The 18,102-nt window shown below is 43.8% G+C and overlaps 3 protein-coding genes across 4 annotated transcripts; 2 read left to right on the plus strand and 1 right to left on the minus strand.

Annotated features, from left to right (window-relative positions):
• Positions 1-1,385: 1,385 nt before the first annotated feature.
• Positions 1,386-4,671, minus strand: endou (endonuclease, polyU-specific). The gene is made up of 9 exons (XM_069151156.1): positions 4,608-4,671; positions 4,404-4,526; positions 4,208-4,330; positions 2,671-2,833; positions 2,389-2,594; positions 2,195-2,308; positions 2,001-2,107; positions 1,783-1,925; positions 1,386-1,705 (listed from the first exon to the last, which is right to left on the minus strand). The coding sequence occupies exons 1-9, from the start codon at positions 4,663-4,665 to the stop codon at positions 1,585-1,587; spliced, it is 1,158 nt and encodes a 385-aa protein (XP_069007257.1). The 5' UTR covers positions 4,666-4,671; the 3' UTR covers positions 1,386-1,584.
• A 3,086-nt stretch (positions 4,672-7,757) lies between these two features.
• Positions 7,758-10,497, plus strand: tsfm (Ts translation elongation factor, mitochondrial). The gene is made up of 6 exons (XM_069151166.1): positions 7,758-7,859; positions 8,185-8,337; positions 8,478-8,606; positions 8,744-8,866; positions 9,459-9,540; positions 9,933-10,497. Exons 1-6 carry the CDS (start codon positions 7,812-7,814, stop codon positions 10,325-10,327), a joined length of 930 nt encoding a protein of 309 aa, XP_069007267.1. The 5' UTR covers positions 7,758-7,811; the 3' UTR covers positions 10,328-10,497.
• A 579-nt stretch (positions 10,498-11,076) lies between these two features.
• On the plus strand, positions 11,077-16,694 carry myl6 (myosin, light chain 6, alkali, smooth muscle and non-muscle). Of its 2 annotated transcripts, XM_069154966.1 has the most exons (6): positions 11,077-11,152; positions 11,449-11,476; positions 15,367-15,510; positions 15,809-15,982; positions 16,113-16,190; positions 16,314-16,694. In XM_069154966.1, the coding sequence occupies exons 1-6, from the start codon at positions 11,150-11,152 to the stop codon at positions 16,340-16,342; spliced, it is 456 nt and encodes a 151-aa protein (XP_069011067.1). In that variant the 5' UTR covers positions 11,077-11,149; the 3' UTR covers positions 16,343-16,694. The 2 variants fall into 2 exon arrangements, with proteins under 2 accessions (XP_069011067.1, XP_069011059.1); XM_069154958.1 differs by lacking the exons at positions 11,077-11,152; positions 11,449-11,476 and adding an exon at positions 11,522-11,614.
• The last annotated feature ends 1,408 nt before the right edge of the window (positions 16,695-18,102 follow it).

An 18,102-nucleotide genomic window follows, 5' to 3' on the forward strand; every position in this document is an offset into this window, starting at 1 on the left:
TGTTTCATGCTTCCTCATCAACTTTAGAAATGGCCGGCATCTAAGCCCAACTTGAACCTCCCTCCAGCCCCGGCCGACCCTGGGGAGACAGGGTGATGTTGACCATGTGTCCCTCTCTTAACCATCTTATTGATGGACCCCACTGCTGGGTAAAATCCCTCCTCACCCCCCCAACCCCTAAACCCCCTTAACCCTTTCCTAAACCCTCTGTTGGCCCCCCGTTGTGCGTGCTCATTGGCTGACCGCCTTCAGGCGTCCCTTTTCCACGGGCCCATTGTCTGGCCCCGTAAGCAGCTTTGTTTCTGCATGTGCAGCTGGGCTAGCCCGCTCAGCCATTAGCCGCAACACGCTAAAGGGAGAGCGGGATAATATAATTACAAAACAAAAGTCAGGTGCCTCACGAGATCTGCCAGGAGGAGCCCATTCGGGGAGATGCGAGGACACGCTGGCGGGTGGCCAGCTATAATTTGATTATGAAGTTGTGCGAGCGACAAAAGAAACAATTGAACCTTTTGTTTTTTTCCTTTTATTTGCCCCACTGTGATTTAATTTGATTCCATTGGGGCTTCAAAAAGAGGGCAGTGTGAAAAGAGAGAAGATTTACTCTTCTAATTTCCAGAGTCAACCAGCTCAGAAAATGTAAAATGATCTAAAATTCTTGGCTCCATTGTCGTGTTGCTGCAGCGCGTCGACTGCCTGTGAGGCCCAGAATCAGAGCTGAGAGCTTCTCTGCGCACTGACTGGTCTTGTGCTCTTGTTTTGCATGAATGCACACAGACTGGTGGACAATAGGATCAGTGGCAGATCCATCTCCTGTAATACTTTCTTTAAACAGGGCAGCAAGTGTGTCCCCCTGTTCTGTCGGCAGACCCGAATTTATCCTGTTAGTCACCCTAGATGAGTGAAAGAGTAAAATCAACCCCCATCCCAGCTGGACACACACACACACACACACACACACAGGGATGCACCCATTCACACAGGCACACACACACACACATAGATACTTAACCCCACACTGGGGAGTTACAGGCACACACACAGCTTCATGGACAGCTGATAAGAGCAGGTTTAGCTGGTGGCTACTGTTCAGAGCAGGTCAAGCAGAACCAGATCAGTTAATGTCTTTTTGTTTCTATAGTTCATACTGCAAAAGACTGCATTTCGTTTTGTTGTTGTTGTTTTGTTGTGCTGTTGCATAAGACAATAAGCAATTGTGTCACATGCACACATGCTCGTACCACTCGGAGGGGCTAGTGTCGGTATTGTGCCCGCTCAGGGTGTGTAAACGCCCATTTTGTGCCCCATTAGGCACAGCGTGATGGCGCCCCTGGGAGAGAGCAGCGCATTCTCATGCTCGATGAGACTCCTCAGGAAGGTCAGTCAGCAGTCTGCTTTATTAGAGAGCTCTGCATATTGTACACAAACCCATATCAGAAGGTCAATCTGTTTACTTTTTTTTTTTTTACAGGATGTACCAAATGAAAACGAGCTGTTGCGATACATTTACATCACTTCTGTTGGGAATATTAGAATATGAGCCGAAAACACTTCTTTACGATTCTGTAATTTTCTTTTATCGTTTTAGTTCCTGGGAGTCGCAGGAAAAGCCGAGCCGATGAACTTCTTCCCGTCACCGTAGGAAGAGTTATCCCAGGTGTACGTCTGGATGAAGAGCTGCTTCCCTCCCAGGCTCAGCTGACACCTTATCGGATGGAGGGAATAAAAAAACATTTTAAAATCAGAAGAGATGCATTAAAAAGGACGTGTGGGTTCACTGACTGTTTTCCAGGGCGAGTGATGTAACAGAGGCTGTAGATGGCGAAGTCGAACTCGGGGCTGCAGCCGATCACCGCGGAGCCGACCTGCTTGAAGTAGCCGTCCCACATGAACTGCATCCCCATGACGTCGGGATACGTGTTCCACTGAAAGGAGAAGAGAAACATGTGCACACGTCACACACTTCAAAAGCATGTCGGGTGTTTATCGTGGATGCTTACAGGCCCGTTGAAGCTATGGCTGTAATAGTTCAGCTTCCCCCGCTTCTCCAGAAGATAAAGCTGGATCCAGTTGTGGAAACCGGACACCTTTCCTCCCTTGATCTCTCCTGTTACAGAAGGGAGTTTTTATTATTATTAATAATAATAATAATACGAATATATTTGTGTTTAGGAGAAATCTGCTCCGTCCAAACCTGCAAAGATGTGCTCGAAGCCGCTGGAGTCCAGCTTGTTGTTGTTGCGGGAGTACAGGCCGAACCACATCATCTTCAGGTCGTGAATGAACTCCTCCTCTGATGCATAAACCCCTTCAAATACAGAAATAACATCCTTTGAACGACCCGACCTTCGTGTGAGCGCAGGATGTGTCCTGAAGAACTGCGGTGACCTTTGGTGAAGAGGAAGGCGAACAGCTCTCGGCCCAGCTCGGTGTTGGACATGGTTTCCTTCAGGAAGGTCTCCTGCTCGGCCTTCTGCTGAGGACTGAAGTCCTCCGTCTGTCCCGTCATCCTCTGGTAGTTGTCCAGCACGGCCAGGAAAGCAGCATACGTGGGCCTGGAGAAGAGGGCGTCCTCGTCCAGGAAGCGGAACAAGCTGGAAGCACAGACGAACCGGTAAACGCATCCAGTCGAAGAAGAGTCGGGGACAGAGTGATGAAGATGAAACTCACGGCTTGGAGGAGAGGTCCTTCTTGGAGCCGGTCTGGGAGTCGGACACCAGAGCCTGAGGGTCGATGACCAGCTGCGAGGCCGAAGCCTTGTTGGAGTCCAGAGTGTAAAGAACCTCAGAGAGAGCTCTGATCTCCGAGTCAGTGATCGCACCGCCTCCGTCACCTGACGGACATCACAGACACACAACGTCTCACATCACTGCTCATCTGCAGGAGTCCTGGAAGTTTGTACTGGTGGACATGGAAAATAACCAAGTACAGATTTCCATTTAATTCTACTTTATCCTCCAACTCCACCACAATCCAGAGGGAAATTCAAATACATTACTTTTATTTTACAATTATTGATATTTACAAAATATGAGCCTGACATAACATAAGTTAAAAATACATAATCAGTTCAGATCAATTTGATGCTAATGGAGGACATGATAGGTTCTGTTCTTAAACATCACTACAGTATATCAAATATTTCAGCTGATGCTGCCTCATTTTAATAACACCAATTTAAAAACCTTAATGTTTCATACTTCAAGTGAAAGTTATAATTAGTAATAATTCGAAAGTAAAATTTTAAATATAAACATTTTTCATATATATTTATATTGTAATATTGCCACTTTATTTAAGTTTAAAATCTTAAATATTACTCCTATAATTATTACTTTAAGGCCAAAGATGAAGTTGAGAGAAGAGCTTTTAATATGTTGAGTAGCACAACAGCGACACCTGTTGGTCAGAGAGTGAAATAATATATACCAACAAATATACCAACAGAGGCTCATCATGAGCCAGCAGTGGTGGAAGAAAAGTTCAGATCCTTTTCTTTAGTTAAAATACACATGTAGTGTCATAATTTAAAATGACTACATCACAGGAATATTCCTGCATTTTAAATACTTCATAAGTTAAGAAGTATTATCCCAAAATATTTATTAAAGTATGAAAAGTAAAAAAAAATATTAATTTAAGTATTCTTTACTCAAGCAGAGGAGTTGATCATAATGATAATCTTAAATAGGACAAATTTAAGATTGCTTTTTGGTTGAAGTTCTCAACCCAAGTTGACAGAATATATTGTTGGTTAGTTGAGTAAACTCGAAAAAGTGTTGCAGCTGGTTTCCGTATGTATTTTTACGCTTTCTCAACTTTTTTTACAGAGCTGTGTGATAAAAGATTATCATACTTTTTTCATAGGAAATAAAAACTAGCCTCTAACTGAAGTTGTCAGATGGACGTAGTGGGGGGGGGGGGGGGGGGGGGGAAACGACCACATTCCTCCAAATGTGAGGAAGTCGATGTATAAAGTAGCAGAATGACGGTACTTCAGTAGAACTGCTCTTAAACCGGGCTGTAACGAGACGTGTTGCAGCGTTCAGACTCTGTGTCCACCGACTGAAAGGGACCAGCTGTCATAAACAGACGAGCTTCTCATGGACGATGTAACCGACAGCGCTGAGATAGCGCAGCAGGTCGGCTGAAGGTCAACTGCAGGTCGACTGCAGGTCGGCTGCAGGTGACGCGTGGTCGGTCTTACTGTTGCACAGGTCTGCGTAGTCGCTGCAGCAGTTTCTGTGCTCGCTGCACTTGGAGTTGCAGTGGCACTCGTTGTCGGCGTCGTACTTCTCACCACATCTGCCTTGACACGACTTGGACCCAGCTTCATGAAGACAAAAAGACACAGTTAGGATTAGGAGAAAACTGCGAGTTCGTATTTTTCTTCTGTCACTCACCTTTACATATTTCTTGGTAGTCGGAGCAGCAGTCTCCGTAGCGCTCACAGGACGGGTTGCACTGGCAGGAGAAGTCGGCGTCTGTTCCATAACCACAGCGGCCCTGACAGGAGTCCAGGGTGTCTGCAGGCCGACAGCACAGATTACTGTCTCAGCTGTACGTCGATGTAAAGATGAAATAGATTAGGATTAAAAGTCTCTTACTGCTGTATCCCCGGCAGGACAGCGTCACACAAAGTACGAAGACAGCGACGACCTTCATGTTGGCTCGGTCAGCAACCTGAAGACAAGGTGAGCTGACCGTTAGCGTGGTCTTCCCTTTTATAGCAGCTTTCACGACGACCAATCCGAACGCAGCTCTCACACTGACCCAACCCACGACTCAGTCACTTCACCACGATCACGTCCTCTCGACTCTAATACGTGACATTTGAAACGTCTTCATCATGGGTACGATGTGAGGGAGAACTTCAGCACCCAAAACACAACAGATGATCAATGTTTTCTCTCTGTGAAACTGCACAGCTGCTGAGCACACCATGCATCCAAATAAAACCATATCAAGTCAATCAAGTCATGAGCTGCAATAACAACTGCAGTTTCAGGTTATTTAAGGTTTGGTTTAAAAAAAAAAAAATAGTGTGATAATGTTGCTTAAATTTAAAACTAAAGTGATTCTTTTACAGCATTTTTCATTTTACAGTAAAGCAATCAATTCTTCAGGCCATTGCCAAGATCAATAGTCCACTTTTCTGATGTGGAAATTTGCAACTGCAACCTCCATATGTGTGGATATTTGTCTTTTTAACTTTATCAGGTTGATGTTAAACACACTCACATCTCAGCTGTTGCATCACTGACTCTGAGTGCTCAATAATAACAAGTTCATGTGTCCCAGACAATTATTTTGAGACTAAACTGTTTTTTCTTTATTTGAACTTAATTACCATCAACTGGATTTTTTTTTTCCAGCGTGGTCGCCTCACAGCAAAAAGGTTCTGGGTTCGAATCCGGGCCTGAGCCTTTCTGTGGTGAGTTTGCATGTTCTCCCTGTGCCTGCATGGGTTCTCTCGGTACTCCGGCTTCCTCCCACCATCCGAAGACATGCACCTCAGGTTAATTGGTGGTTCTAGAAATGTCCCTTAGGTGTGAATGAGAGCGTGAATGGTCTTTGTTTCCGTCTGTCTGTTTGTGTCCCTGTGATGGACAGACGATCTGTCCAGGTGAACCCTGCCTTCGCCCTAAGTGAGCTGGGATAGGCTCCGCCCCCCGTGACCCTGTCCAGGATAAAGCGGGTGTAGATGATGGATGGATGGATTTTCTTCCATTTTAATTTTAAAAACACCAACTCGAAACACAAGTAATCTAAGTGCACTTTACATAGTTATAATATTATAGAGAGAAAAAAATTCAACAAAGAAGATAAACTGAATTCTTGAGTAACAAAAGGCAGACTGAGGGAGAGAAGTTAATGCTAACTGCTAAGCTAGTGGACCGGAAGTAAACATTAACTATAAAATCAGCCGGAAATTTAGCAACACACACGTTTGTTTGAGTCGATCGAGAACGTGTTACAAATAAATCACATTTAGCTGCTTCACAGAGATTTAGAGTTGGAGAGAGAAGATTTATGAGCTAAAATAAATGTACAAACAGAAACACAACATGCTTACCTGACGTCACCCGCCATACACCTGGCGCACGGATACCGTTGACTAGACAAAATGAATAAGTGTCCACCTCTTAATGAATAAGTGTCCACCTGTTAATGAATAAGTGTCCACCTGTTAATGAATAAGTGTCCACCTGTTAATGAATAAGTGTCCACCTCTTAATGAATAAGTGTCCACCTCTTAATGAATAAGTGTCCACCTGTTAATGAATAAGTGTCCACCTCTTAATGAATAAGTGTCCACCTGTTAATGAATAAGTGTCCACCTGTTAATGAATAAGTGTCCAGCTGTTAATGAATAAGTGTCCACCTGTTAATGAATAAGTGTCCACCTGTTAATGAATAAGTGTCCACCTGTTAATGAATAAGTGTCCACCTGTTAATGAATAAGTGTCCACCTCTTAATGAATAAGTGTCCACCTGTTAATGAATAAGTGTCCACCTGTTAATGAATAAGTGTCCACCTCTTAATGAATAAGTGTCCACCTCTTAATGAATAAGTGTCCACCTCTTAATGAATAAGTGTCCACCTGTTAATGAATAAGTGTCCACCTCTTAATGAATAAGTGTCCACCTGTTAATGAATAAGTGTCCACCTGTTAATGAATAAGTGTCCACCTGTTAATGAATAAGTGTCCACCTGTTAATGAATAAGTGTCCACCTGTTAATGAATAAGTGAAAAACAATTTGTGGATGTACTCTGGAATTTTATGGGTTCTTCTTTGGCTCGTGCTACACACTTCTATAAAGTGTCATGAAAACCAGGCCGGTTGTTTTTTCTGTAATCATGCTGACAAAATAGACACAAAAAAACAAATATAGCTTCTCTGGTGGAGATAATTAAACTGTTTAAAGTGCAGTCATAAGTCTTTAAGGAGCTTTTTGTTATCTCTTCCACCGCTGGGACCAGATGCTGCTTTTCACACGGCTTTATGTAAAATGACCCAGAATAGCTCTGATCATGTTGAGATTACATGTTCCTGAGAAACTGCTAATAACAAAGTTAATCAAAGACTTTACATCAATAGGTAGGTAGGTAGGTAGGTAGGTATTTACTTTATTAATCCCCGAGGGGAAATTTCTTTCGCTACAGCAGCATACAGAAGCAATAAGATAATAATAGAATAATAGAATAGAATAGAATAGAATAGAATAGAATAGAATAGAATAATAGAAAAGCAATAAAATAGCAGTAAATAGCAGTAAAAAATATAAATATAAAATATAAAATGCACAGTATATACAGTACATTATATATCTATATATATATTATATACAAACAAACCAAGAAACACAGTCAACATATGTATATATATATATGTATATATATATATATATATACAGTACAGTATATATCTATATATATTATATACAATATAATCTCCTCAGGGTTTTAGACATAGAAAACAACATGCTGCTGTTTGGAAGATGCCAGAGGCTAAAATAAGGATTTTAAACGGCTGATTTAATCTTTAAAAATGAGTTGTATTTTTTAAAAGGACGTTACATTTCCCATTTTGTTAAATCTTCATCTTAAAAGTAACTGAAGCGATCAGATGAATTAAAGAAGTCCAATTTTTCCTTCTGCAGTTGTCCTCCTGGACGCCAGGTGGCGTTCAGCTTTAACAATGACTTTACGGAAACATTTTTGTCCCCGTACGGCTTCCGTTCGCAGCGTGGATTTTCAATGACGTTTGAGCTTTCGTAAGACGGTCCACTTCTCCGGGCTGTAAAGATGTCGTTAACCTTTTTATTCAGAGCATTAACGAGAGACGTTGCAAAGGTGAGGAGATGAATTCTTACTTGTGTTTGATAGTTGACGTAAAGCTTGAGCTGTCGCGTGAAGGTTTCATTGTAAACTGTTAGCTTCTCCACTTTCTGAAGGCTCCTGGACCAGGTCGCTTATTCATTCATCCTTCTTTCATGTGAATTAAATATCTTTGTTGGGGTATATTTATACTTAAAATGTGCCTTGTTGTGACAAAGGTTTGGTCCTTCTGACTGTCTCCTCGAGACACGGGAAGCCTCCCTGTCCTCCTTGAGGTCTGACTGTCGGTCCATCATGTCCTCCTTGAGGTCTGACTGTCGGTCCATCATGTCCTCCTCAGGTCGGCCGGTTCCAGCAGGTCCAGTCGGTGCACACCGGACTTCAGCTCCTGGCCGTAGAGAAAGCCCTCCTGATGAAGCTGCGGAAAATTACCGGCTACACCTTCATCAACTGTAAACAAGCTCTGGAGAAGTTTGACAACGACGTAGCGCAGGTAAGCTCCTCTCCAGGTGTTCGTCTGCACTCAGAGGTGGTACAATAATAATAATAATAATAATAATAATAATAATGATAATAATGATAATAATACATCTAAAGCTGTTGTTGTTGTTGTTGTGGTGATGATGTGTTCAGGCAGAGACGTGGCTGCACCAGCAGGCCCAGAAGGAGGGCTGGAGCAAAGCAAACAAGCTGGAAGGCCGCAGAGCCAAAGAGGGTCTGATCGGCCTGTTCGTAGGAGACGGCGCTGCGGTGATGGTGGAGGTACGTCTTATTTACAGCTCCATCTCTTCAGCTCTTCACATCTCCAGGTCCAGTTGGACATGTTGGTGACGTCTCCTTGTGTGTGTGTGTGTGTGTGTGTGTGTGTGTGTGTGTGTGTGTGTGTGTGTCTGATGCAGGTGAACTGCGAGACCGACTTTGTCGCCCGCAACGAGAAGTTCCAGCAGCTAGTGAAGGATGTGATGGTCGCTACCTTGGCTCACCATCAGAACAAAACCCAAAGCAAGGACGGATACGTGAAGGTGAAGATGCACGCTGACAACTTAAGGATTTAATTTAAACCAATTGTATGTAAATAAACACTTAAAAGGGGACAGAACTCTTATCACAGTCATTTTAATCTATTCATTAAACCACATCAATAACTACTTTTTATCATCTTGTGCATCCTGTGTTTATAAAAGAAGTTCTCGTAATGATTCTTTCATCGGTGATTTTACATTTGTATTTCCACTTTAAGGTTTTAAATCATTATTCCAAGCTTGAAATGTCACACAATTCACCTGAAAGAGACCGAAGCAAAGCTGTAAAATCACTCGTATCAGCGATCCTCTCGTTTTTTTCACAGTTAACGTTGCATGTCTAATTTATTCCACGTTTATGTTCTTGTTTTTAATTCTAGATGCAGGTTGGGTTTAAATTGAAGCACATATTGAGGATTCTGTTATAAATTTTGTCCGTGTCATCAGACTACTTACCGACTAACATTTAACAAAGCTGCAGAGAAACTCTTTAGTTTTGGAGACCCGACTTGTTGCTGTTTGACGTCTCCGTCATGCAGCTTCTCTCTTTCATCGACTTTGACTTTTCTAACATCCGGCTGTTTGTTTTCAGAGCGTCTTGGCAGGCGATGAGTTGACCAGACTGAGTGTGCGTGAAGGAGCTTCACTCGCCGACCAGGTGGCTTTAACAATAGGTCAGATTTAAACATATCCCTCATGTATTTATAGAATATATATGTATTTTACATGTGTTTCATATATTAGCCCACAAGCATCCGGTTTAGCCACTTTACCTGTAAAGGTGATGACATGTCAGACTTCTAACATTAGAAATAAATCAATCATGATACGATTAATCAAAATCTGAAATCATCATGTGGCTTTTTAAAACAGTCAAATTGAATCTTAATCACAAAAAAGATCATTAAATTATCTTTGGATCCAGCAGGAAGATTAAATACTGACTTTAAACATGAAAAAAGTGTTTAAATTCATTATTCAGACATGATTTCTTTACATTTGAAGAACTGAAGCTGGTTCTACTGTCGGTTTTTATTATTATTAAACGGGTTCCCTCTCTTCTCAGGTCGCCTCGGTGAGAACATGTCGGTGACGCGGGCGGTGACCGTCGGCGTCCCCGCCGAGTGGCACATCGGCTCGTACGTGCACGGCGGCGTGAGCGGCCAGACCGAGGTGACCATGGGCCGCTACGGCGCGCTGGTCGTGTTTCAGGGCGGAAAGGAGGAAGAACAGGAAACGTTAGGCCGTAAACTGGGACAGCACATCGTGGGCGAGGCGCCGCTGTCTCTGGGCAACATGGACGACCTGCCCTGCGGCGAGAGCGAGACGCGGCTGCTGGCTCAGACCTTCCTGACGGACCCCAGCAGGACCGTGGCTCAGTTCCTCAGAGGCAAACAGGCCCGAGTGCTGGACTTTGTCCGATTTCAGTGTGGAGAGACGGTGAGAGAAGCAGCGGAGTGAAATCACTCGTCCAACAGAAGTCTTTATTTAAGATGCAGTTCAGTTACTGGTTTATTATTTTTACAGACCGTCGCACAGCAGCATCATGAATTTAAAGTAGGACATGAAACAAACCGGCGTTGGGGCCTCGTGAAATTATCAATCCAACAATAAAATGTTTTTCCTGATAAGTGTCCTTCTCAATCTGTTTTAATCTGTTTACATTATTCTGTGATATAAATTACAAGATACTTTTTTCTACATGAACTTTCTCTCAATCAGGTAACCCAATGAAATGTGCCAACATACTGCCACAAGTTCTCTACGAAGAAAAAGTTCATGTTTTGTAGTTATTTTCAGCAAAGAAATTGTGCATATTGCACGAAAAAAATGTTTTGAACATCCCCACAAACCTTCTTACGAGATTATAATGTCAGATTTGACAGGAAATAAAATATTAATCATAATGTTAAGCACATAAATGGATTTCTTGAGTGAATCCTAAATTGTTTGAGAGTTTTCTGGGTCCAAACACTGCAGACGTGCATGTGATCAGTGCTGCTGTTACTTCAATGGAACGTGTTGATAAGTGAGAATTAAAAACTTCTATAAATAGTAATTTACTAACTCTGGTGTGATCCTGCCTCAAGACTTTCAACACATTTTTAGTTTATAATAATAATAATAATAATAATAATAATAATAATACCAGAAATGGAGGCCTGTGATTGGCTGTTGCGGTTCCAGCCTCGCTGACGTCACCAGGGACGTACCAAGTGTCCTCCCGGTTCAGACGCGACTCGAGACCCCCTGACTGTCTGTCATCGACACCAGAAACAGATCATGGTGAGTCGAAATACTCGTCCGGACTGATTTATAGAAATATGTACTTTTGGTAGCATCACGGTCAAAGGTTCATTATTAAATGGAAGAGTTTGAAAACAGATGAAGCAGGTAACGTCAAGCCGGCGCTTGCTGCGCATCTTGCTAGCTCTCTCCTCATTTAGCCTTTAAGCTACAAGCTGTTTCTGTTTCTGTCGTTTCTGCTGATGGAGGATTATTTTTGTAGCTTTTTAAATAATGTCCCACTGCTGTGTTCCGGCTGCTTCATATAACCTGCTCCTCGTCTCTCCTTTAACCAGTCGGACTTCACAGAAGACCAGATCGTGGGTGAGTTCAGCTCCTGTCCGACGAGCAAAAAGGCATTTGAATGGTTAAAAGTCTTGTTAGTCAGCAGCACTGATGTGTGAAGCAGCTTTATGTCCTGTAGCTCCACAGCTGTCTCTGCAGACCGCTGGACCACTGCAGGTAAATGAACAGGACGGACTGAGCCCGACGCTTTCTAACTGAACTTCACTGTTGAATGAAGGCTCGACTCGAGCTGGACTCAGTTGAACTGATTTAATCCCACAGAGAGCCAACCTCACCTTCCTGACTCACCTTCCTGACTCACCTTCCTGACTCACCTTCCTGACTCACCTTCCTGACTCACCTTTCTGACTCACCTTTCTGACTCACCTTTCTGACTCACCTTCCTGACTCACCTTCCTGACTCACCTTTCTGACTCACCTTCCTGACTCACCTTCCTGACTCACTTTCCTGACTCACCTTCCTGACTCACCTTTCTGACTCACCTTCCTGACTCACCTTTCTGACTCACCTTCCTGACTCACCTTTCTGACTCACCTTCCTGACTCACCTTCCTGACTCACCTTCCTGACTCACCTTCCTGACTCACTTTCCTGACTCACTTTCCTGACTCACCTTTCTGACTCACCTTCCTGACTCACCTTCCTGACTCACTTTCCTGACTCACCTTCCTGACTCACCTTTCTGACTCACCTTCCTGACTCACCTTTCTGACTCACCTTTCTGACTCACCTTCCTGACTCACTTTCCTGACTCACTTTCCTGACTCACCTTTCTGACTCACCTTCCTGACTCACCTTCCTGACTCACCTTTCTGACTCACCTTTCTGACTCACCTTCCTGACTCACCTTTCTGACTCACCTTTCTGACTCACCTTTCTGACTCACCTTTCTGACTCACCTTCCTGACTCACCTTTCTGACTCACCTTTCTGACTCACCTTCCTGACTCACCTTTCTGACTCACCTTTCTGACTCACCTTTCTGACTCACCTTTCTGACTCACCTTCCTGACTCACCTTTCTGACTCACCTTTCTGACTCACCTTCCTGACTCACCTTCCTGACTCACCTTTCTGACTCACCTTCCTGACTCACCTTCCTGACTCACCTTCCTGACTCACCTTCCTGACTCACCTTCCTGACTCACCTTTCTGACTCACCTTCCTGACTCACCTTCCTGACTCACCTTCCTGACTCACCTTTCTGACTCACCTTCCTGACTCACCTTTCTGACTCACCTTCCTGACTCACCTTCCTGACTCACCTTCCTGACTCACCTTCCTGACTCACCTTTCTGACTCACCTTCCTGACTCACCTTCCTGACTCACCTTTCTGACTCACCTTTCTGACTCACCTTTCTGACTCACCTTCCTGACTCACCTTTCTGACTCACCTTCCTGACTCACCTTCCTGACTCACTTTCCTGACTCACCTTTCTGACTCACCTTTCTGACTCACCTTTCTGACTCACCTTCCTGACTCACCTTTCTGACTCACCTTTCTGACTCACCTTCCTGACTCACCTTCCTGACTCACCTTCCTGACTCACCTTTCTGACTCACCTTTCTGACTCACCTTCCTGACTCACCTTTCTGACTCACCTTCCTGACTCACCTTCCTGACTCACCTTCCTGACTCACCTTTCTGACTCACCTTCCTGACTCACCTTTCTGACTCACCTTCCTGACTCACCTTCCTGACTCACCTTTCTGACTCACCTTTCTGACTCACCTTTCTGACTCACCTTTCTGACTCACCTTTCTGACTCACCTTCCTGACTCACCTTCCTGACTCACCTTCCTGACTCACCTTCCTGACTCACTTTCCTGACTCACCTTCCTGACTCACCTTCCTGACTCACTTTCCTGACTCACTTTCCTGACTCACCTTCCTGACTCACTTTCCTGACTCACTTTCCTGACTCACCTTCCTGACTCACTTTCCTGACTCACCTTCCTGACTCACCTTTCTGACTCACCTTTCTGACTCACCTTCCTGACTCACCTTCCTGACTCACCTTCCTGACTCACCTTCCTGACTCACCTTCCTGACTCACCTTTCTGACTCACCTTTCTGACTCACCTTCCTGACTCACCTTCCTGACTCACCTTCCTGACTCACCTTCCTGACTCACCTTCCTGACTCACCTTCCTGACTCACCTTCCTGACTCACCTTTCTGACTCACCTTTCTGACTCACCTTTCTGACTCACCTTCCTGACTCACCTTTCTGACTCACCTTTCTGACTCACCTTCCTGACTCACCTTCCTGACTCACCTTTCTGACTCACCTTCCTGACTCACCTTCCTGACTCACCTTTCTGACTCACCTTTCTGACTCACCTTCCTGACTCACCTTCCTGACTCACCTTTCTGACTCACCTTCCTGACTCACCTTTCTGACTCACCTTCCTGACTCACCTTCCTGACTCACCTTTCTGACTCACCTTCCTGACTCACCTTTCTGACTCACCTTCCTGACTCACCTTCCTGACTCACCTTCCTGACTCACCTTCCTGACTCACTTTCCTGACTCACTTTCCTGACTCACTTTCCTGACTCACCTTCCTGACTCACCTTTCTGACTCACCTTCCTGACTCACCTTCCTGACTCACCTTCCTGACTCACCTTCCTGACTCACTTTCCTGACTCACTTTCCTGACTCACTTTCCTGACTCACTTTCCTGACTCACCTTCCTGACTCACTTTCCTGACTCACCTTCCTGACTCACCTTTCTGACTCACCTTTCTGACTCACCTTCCTGACTCACCTTTCTGACTCACCTTCCTGACTCACCTTTCTGACTCACCTTCCTGACTCACCTTCCTGACTCACCTTTCTGACTCACCTTTACAACAGCAGTGAGGGAGAGCGTGTCGGCGTGTTTGCATGCTGATGACAAAACCTGCCATTTAAATGTGTCAGCAGTTTTAATGAAGACGGTTTGTGTCGCCTCACCTCTCTGCTGTCCTCGGGCTAAAAGACACTAAAATACAAAGTAGTGGACATCAGCTGTTCAGTGGGACTGTTTAACGTGACGGGAGTCTTGTTGTAGTGAAGGAAACACTTTTAAAGACAGTGTTTAGTTTTTACTGAGTAGAGTAGCTTCAGACAGTCGGAGTGAACCTATAATGTTTGAAAAGAAATATAATATAATTCTCTATTTCTGTACTTCTTAGTGCAAAACAGTGAAGGTGTGTAGAAAGAGTTGAGATTGTGACCAGGATAAAGACCTACTTGGGTCACAACGTTTTAAATACAAAGTCAAATAAAGGGATTTTAATTTCATGCAAAGACTCAGATCGTGTTGAAGGAGACTCACGTTTTTTACATTTTTGACAGAGACCATATTCAACTGATGAAATGAGCCTTTTACAGGATAATATAAAGACCAGCTCATTTATTTCTAACGTAGTGAAGAGCCACCTGTCGTCATCTAGCAACATTAATTGGTCGCAATACTTCAAATAAGTCTGAGTGTTTATGTTTGATCACATCGATCCTCCAGAACTCAAATCAAAAATGACAGCATCTTTTGGTGTTGATACCCACCTCCGACTCTAGAGGGAGCTCACGTAAAGACCTGCTCCTACAGATGTGGCATTTGAAGGATAATTTGATCTTTTCTTGTGTTGTATATGAACATGAAAATAAAGTTGCAGGAGCAGCTGATGGCTTTTCAAATAGTTCATCAGTGTCTTTGCGCTCAGATCATTTGGTTCTGGTTCTGGTGTGTTATGAGGACGGTAAACCCACCAGGTGCTGCGACGACGCCTCCATAAAATCACTTTGCGTCATGATTCAAACCCTTTTGTGTGTCGTGCATCTGAGTTTATGTCTGTAATGTTTATTCATCCAACCTGCTGTGCAGCCGAATGAGACTTCTGTGTCTCCGTCTCCTTATCAGAGTTCAAGGAGGCCTTCCTTCTGTTCGACCGGACGGGTGAGGGGAAGATCACCTACAGCCAGTGTGGGGATGTGATGCGGGCCCTGGGCCAGAACCCAGTCAACGCCGAAGTGCTCAAAGTCCTGGGAAACCCAAAGTTAGAAGGTAAGTCTCCGATCCAACCAATCACATCTCTAACGAGAGAAATGAAAGCCCTCTCCAGGTGAACGGTTTGGTTACTGCGTGATCTGATGGTCTGTCACAGTAAACTGTCATTAACTTCTCTGCTGTGTACAAACTGCCCTGACAGAGGAAAACTAAATGATCCTGGTGAGCTCTGCTGTGTTTAAAACCACATTTAATCCATAAAGAGAAGCTCTGAATCTTGTGGAAATCACATCTGTTCTGTGTTATTACATTTGTGGGGAGACGTGACTCTTGTGTTGTCATCGTCGCCCCGCAGATATGAACTACAAGATGCTGGACTTCGAGCAGTTCCTGCCGATGCTTCAGGCCATCGCCAAGAACAAGGACCAGGGCTCCTTCGAAGATATCGTGGAGGGCCTGCGGGTGTTTGACAAGGAGGGAAACGGCACCGTGATGGGAGCAGAGCTGCGTCATGTCCTCACCACACTAGGTAACGCTCTTCTTCATCACCCCGTAATCAGCTGTGTTGTCGTCTGAACCAACCAGCTTCTCTGTAAGGAAATTACTTTTTCTTCTTCATAGCTTTTTTTTTCCTTCTTTTTTTTCTCTTTGTGTTGCAGGTGAAAAAATGACAGAAGAAGAGGTGGAGACTCTTTTAGCGGGACATGAAGACGCCAACGGCTGCATCAACTATGAAGGTAAAGCAGAACTCAGACAGACACATGATTGTGTGTCACAAACTGAAGAAACAACAGGAGTGATTGATGCTCGCTGACTCGGCGTTCCTGTTTCACAGCTTTGTTTTTTCTGTCTCCTTCCAGAACTGGTCCGGATGGTGATGAGCGGTTGAGCATTTCACAAACACACTTCCAGCTTTGATTTTATTCCTAGATATTTTTTTGTATTGTTCGTCTGCTCTTTTCCTTCCATCCACGTCGTCCTACCTCCAACAAGTCTGACTTCAGTTACTGTAGACTGTCTTTTTTTTTTTTTTTTTAAGTGCCTTTTCCGTTTAATGTGAAGAGACGCTTTCATCTCATTTTTCATACTTTATTGATCCTCGCAGGCACAATCAGCAGCAGTAATCCCTGACAGTTCAACCTTCGTCATCTCTGTCAGTCTTGTTATCAGTTTTTTCTTTTGGATGGATATGATAATGTGAAATGTTACATATTGAATAAAAACCCTGGTTTACAAAGTGACATTTAGCCTGTGGGTCTGTGGCTAAATATTTCTTAAAAGTTTATTTATATTATATTTTATATATATTATTAGGGCCCGAGCACCGAAGGTGCAAAAGCCCAATTGTTATCCAAGGAATTATTATTCTTTTCGTTCCTTATTTTTCTCCGCAAAGAACTGCATTTTTGGAGGCTTTATCATATTCAAAAACTCATGAAAGTTGGTACACGATGGCGAAAAATGTCGTATTCTAGTGGAGTTGCGAGTGGGCGTGGCCAAATAGCTCGCTACCACCCCCTATAGAGATGCCCCGGCGGCTACATTTCCCTACATGCACGAAATTCGGTGGACATGTGTATCACACCTAGACGTACAAAAAAGTGACATTGCACCATTACGTCCACTCAACAGGAAGTCCGGTATTTTGAATTTAGTCGCCATATTTGGCGATTCTTACATGTTGTTCTTTGTCAAACTCCTCCTCGAGATTTTGTCGGACCCACTTGAAATTGAGTCAGTTCACTCTTAACATGTTTGGGATGAAAAGTTATCAAAATAATTTGTTTTCGTCGATGGGTGTGGCCGTGGCGTGGCGGCCATTTTGAGCGTCTTGCCATGAAACTACTGCTGTAAATCTTGTGTACATATTCCAATCTTCCGCAAACATTACATCTTTGATAACAGTCTGGCTCTGAAGACACCTGTATGGTAATATTCGCTCATAGTCAAAGCGCCCCCTGCTGGCAACTGTAAATGAAATATTTCATACTTTCACATGCTACGTCGAGCTGGTTGAGCCCATGAACCTAAAGTCGGGTCAGAATAGCCTTCAGACATTGATGATGATATATTGAGAAGTTCATGCGACTTTGTCAAAGGGCGTTTGATGTTTCGCCGTGACACAGGAAGTTGATGTTTAAGGTCAAAGGATGCTTGAAACCTGATGAAACATGGCACATACATCCAGCGTGGTGAGACGATACAGCTGATATGTGTTTTGCGAGTGGGTGTGGCCAAGTGGCTCGCTAGCGCCCCCTACACTGCAACCCCGGCACCTAGTTTCACCTACATGCACCAAATTTGTTGGACACGTGTATCACACCGAGATGTACAACAACAACTCACTGAGATCCCCGAGGTAAGAAAAAAAAAGTTGACATACATACATTAATAAAAGAATCTAAGCTTAAAGTCCATTCACTGTCAACTGTGTCTCAGATCAGCAGGTGGAGTTGAAGATGGTTGTAGCTGATGTGATCATGACCATCTTTATGACAGATTCAGCTGAAAGCTCCAACACAAACAAGTAAGTCAACCTTCAGTTCAGATTGTTATGTTAGCTGCTGATTTCAAGGTCAGTTTAAAGATAAAATCATACATATATAAGTATACATGTATATACAAGTTACGATTTGTATATTTACAACA

The sequence above is a fragment of the Embiotoca jacksoni genome, unplaced genomic scaffold (genome assembly GCF_022577435.1).
Source record: "Embiotoca jacksoni isolate LCO1_2020_lvr unplaced genomic scaffold, fEmbJac1.0.p SCAF_1, whole genome shotgun sequence".
Taxonomy (NCBI): Eukaryota; Metazoa; Chordata; class Actinopteri; family Embiotocidae; genus Embiotoca; species Embiotoca jacksoni.

What these genes read in the sequence shown, in the direction of transcription:
- endou (XM_069151156.1), bottom strand. Translation starts at nt 4,665, where the DNA reads ATGAAGGTCGTCGCTGTCTTCGTACTTTGTGTGACGCTGTCCTGCCGG. An exon ending in AAGGACCTCTCCTCCAAGCC is followed by an intron (nt 2,595 to 2,670) that starts GTGAGTTTCATC and finishes CTGTGCTTCCAG; the next exon opens with CTTGTTCCGCTTCCTGGACG. An exon ending in ATCACTCGCCCTGGAAAACA is followed by an intron (nt 1,706 to 1,782) that starts GTCAGTGAACCC and finishes CCATCCGATAAG; the next exon opens with GTGTCAGCTGAGCCTGGGAG.
- tsfm (XM_069151166.1), top strand. Translation starts at nt 7,812, where the DNA reads ATGTCGTTAACCTTTTTATTCAGAGCATTAACGAGAGACGTTGCAAAG. An exon ending in TTGACAACGACGTAGCGCAG is followed by an intron (nt 8,338 to 8,477) that starts GTAAGCTCCTCT and finishes TGATGTGTTCAG; the next exon opens with GCAGAGACGTGGCTGCACCA. An exon ending in GCAAGGACGGATACGTGAAG is followed by an intron (nt 8,867 to 9,458) that starts GTGAAGATGCAC and finishes GTTTGTTTTCAG; the next exon opens with AGCGTCTTGGCAGGCGATGA.
- myl6 (XM_069154958.1), top strand. Translation starts at nt 11,566, where the DNA reads ATGTCCTGTAGCTCCACAGCTGTCTCTGCAGACCGCTGGACCACTGCA. An exon ending in AGACCGCTGGACCACTGCAG is followed by an intron (nt 11,615 to 15,366) that starts GTAAATGAACAG and finishes TCTCCTTATCAG; the next exon opens with AGTTCAAGGAGGCCTTCCTT. An exon ending in CGGCTGCATCAACTATGAAG is followed by an intron (nt 16,191 to 16,313) that starts GTAAAGCAGAAC and finishes GTCTCCTTCCAG; the next exon opens with AACTGGTCCGGATGGTGATG.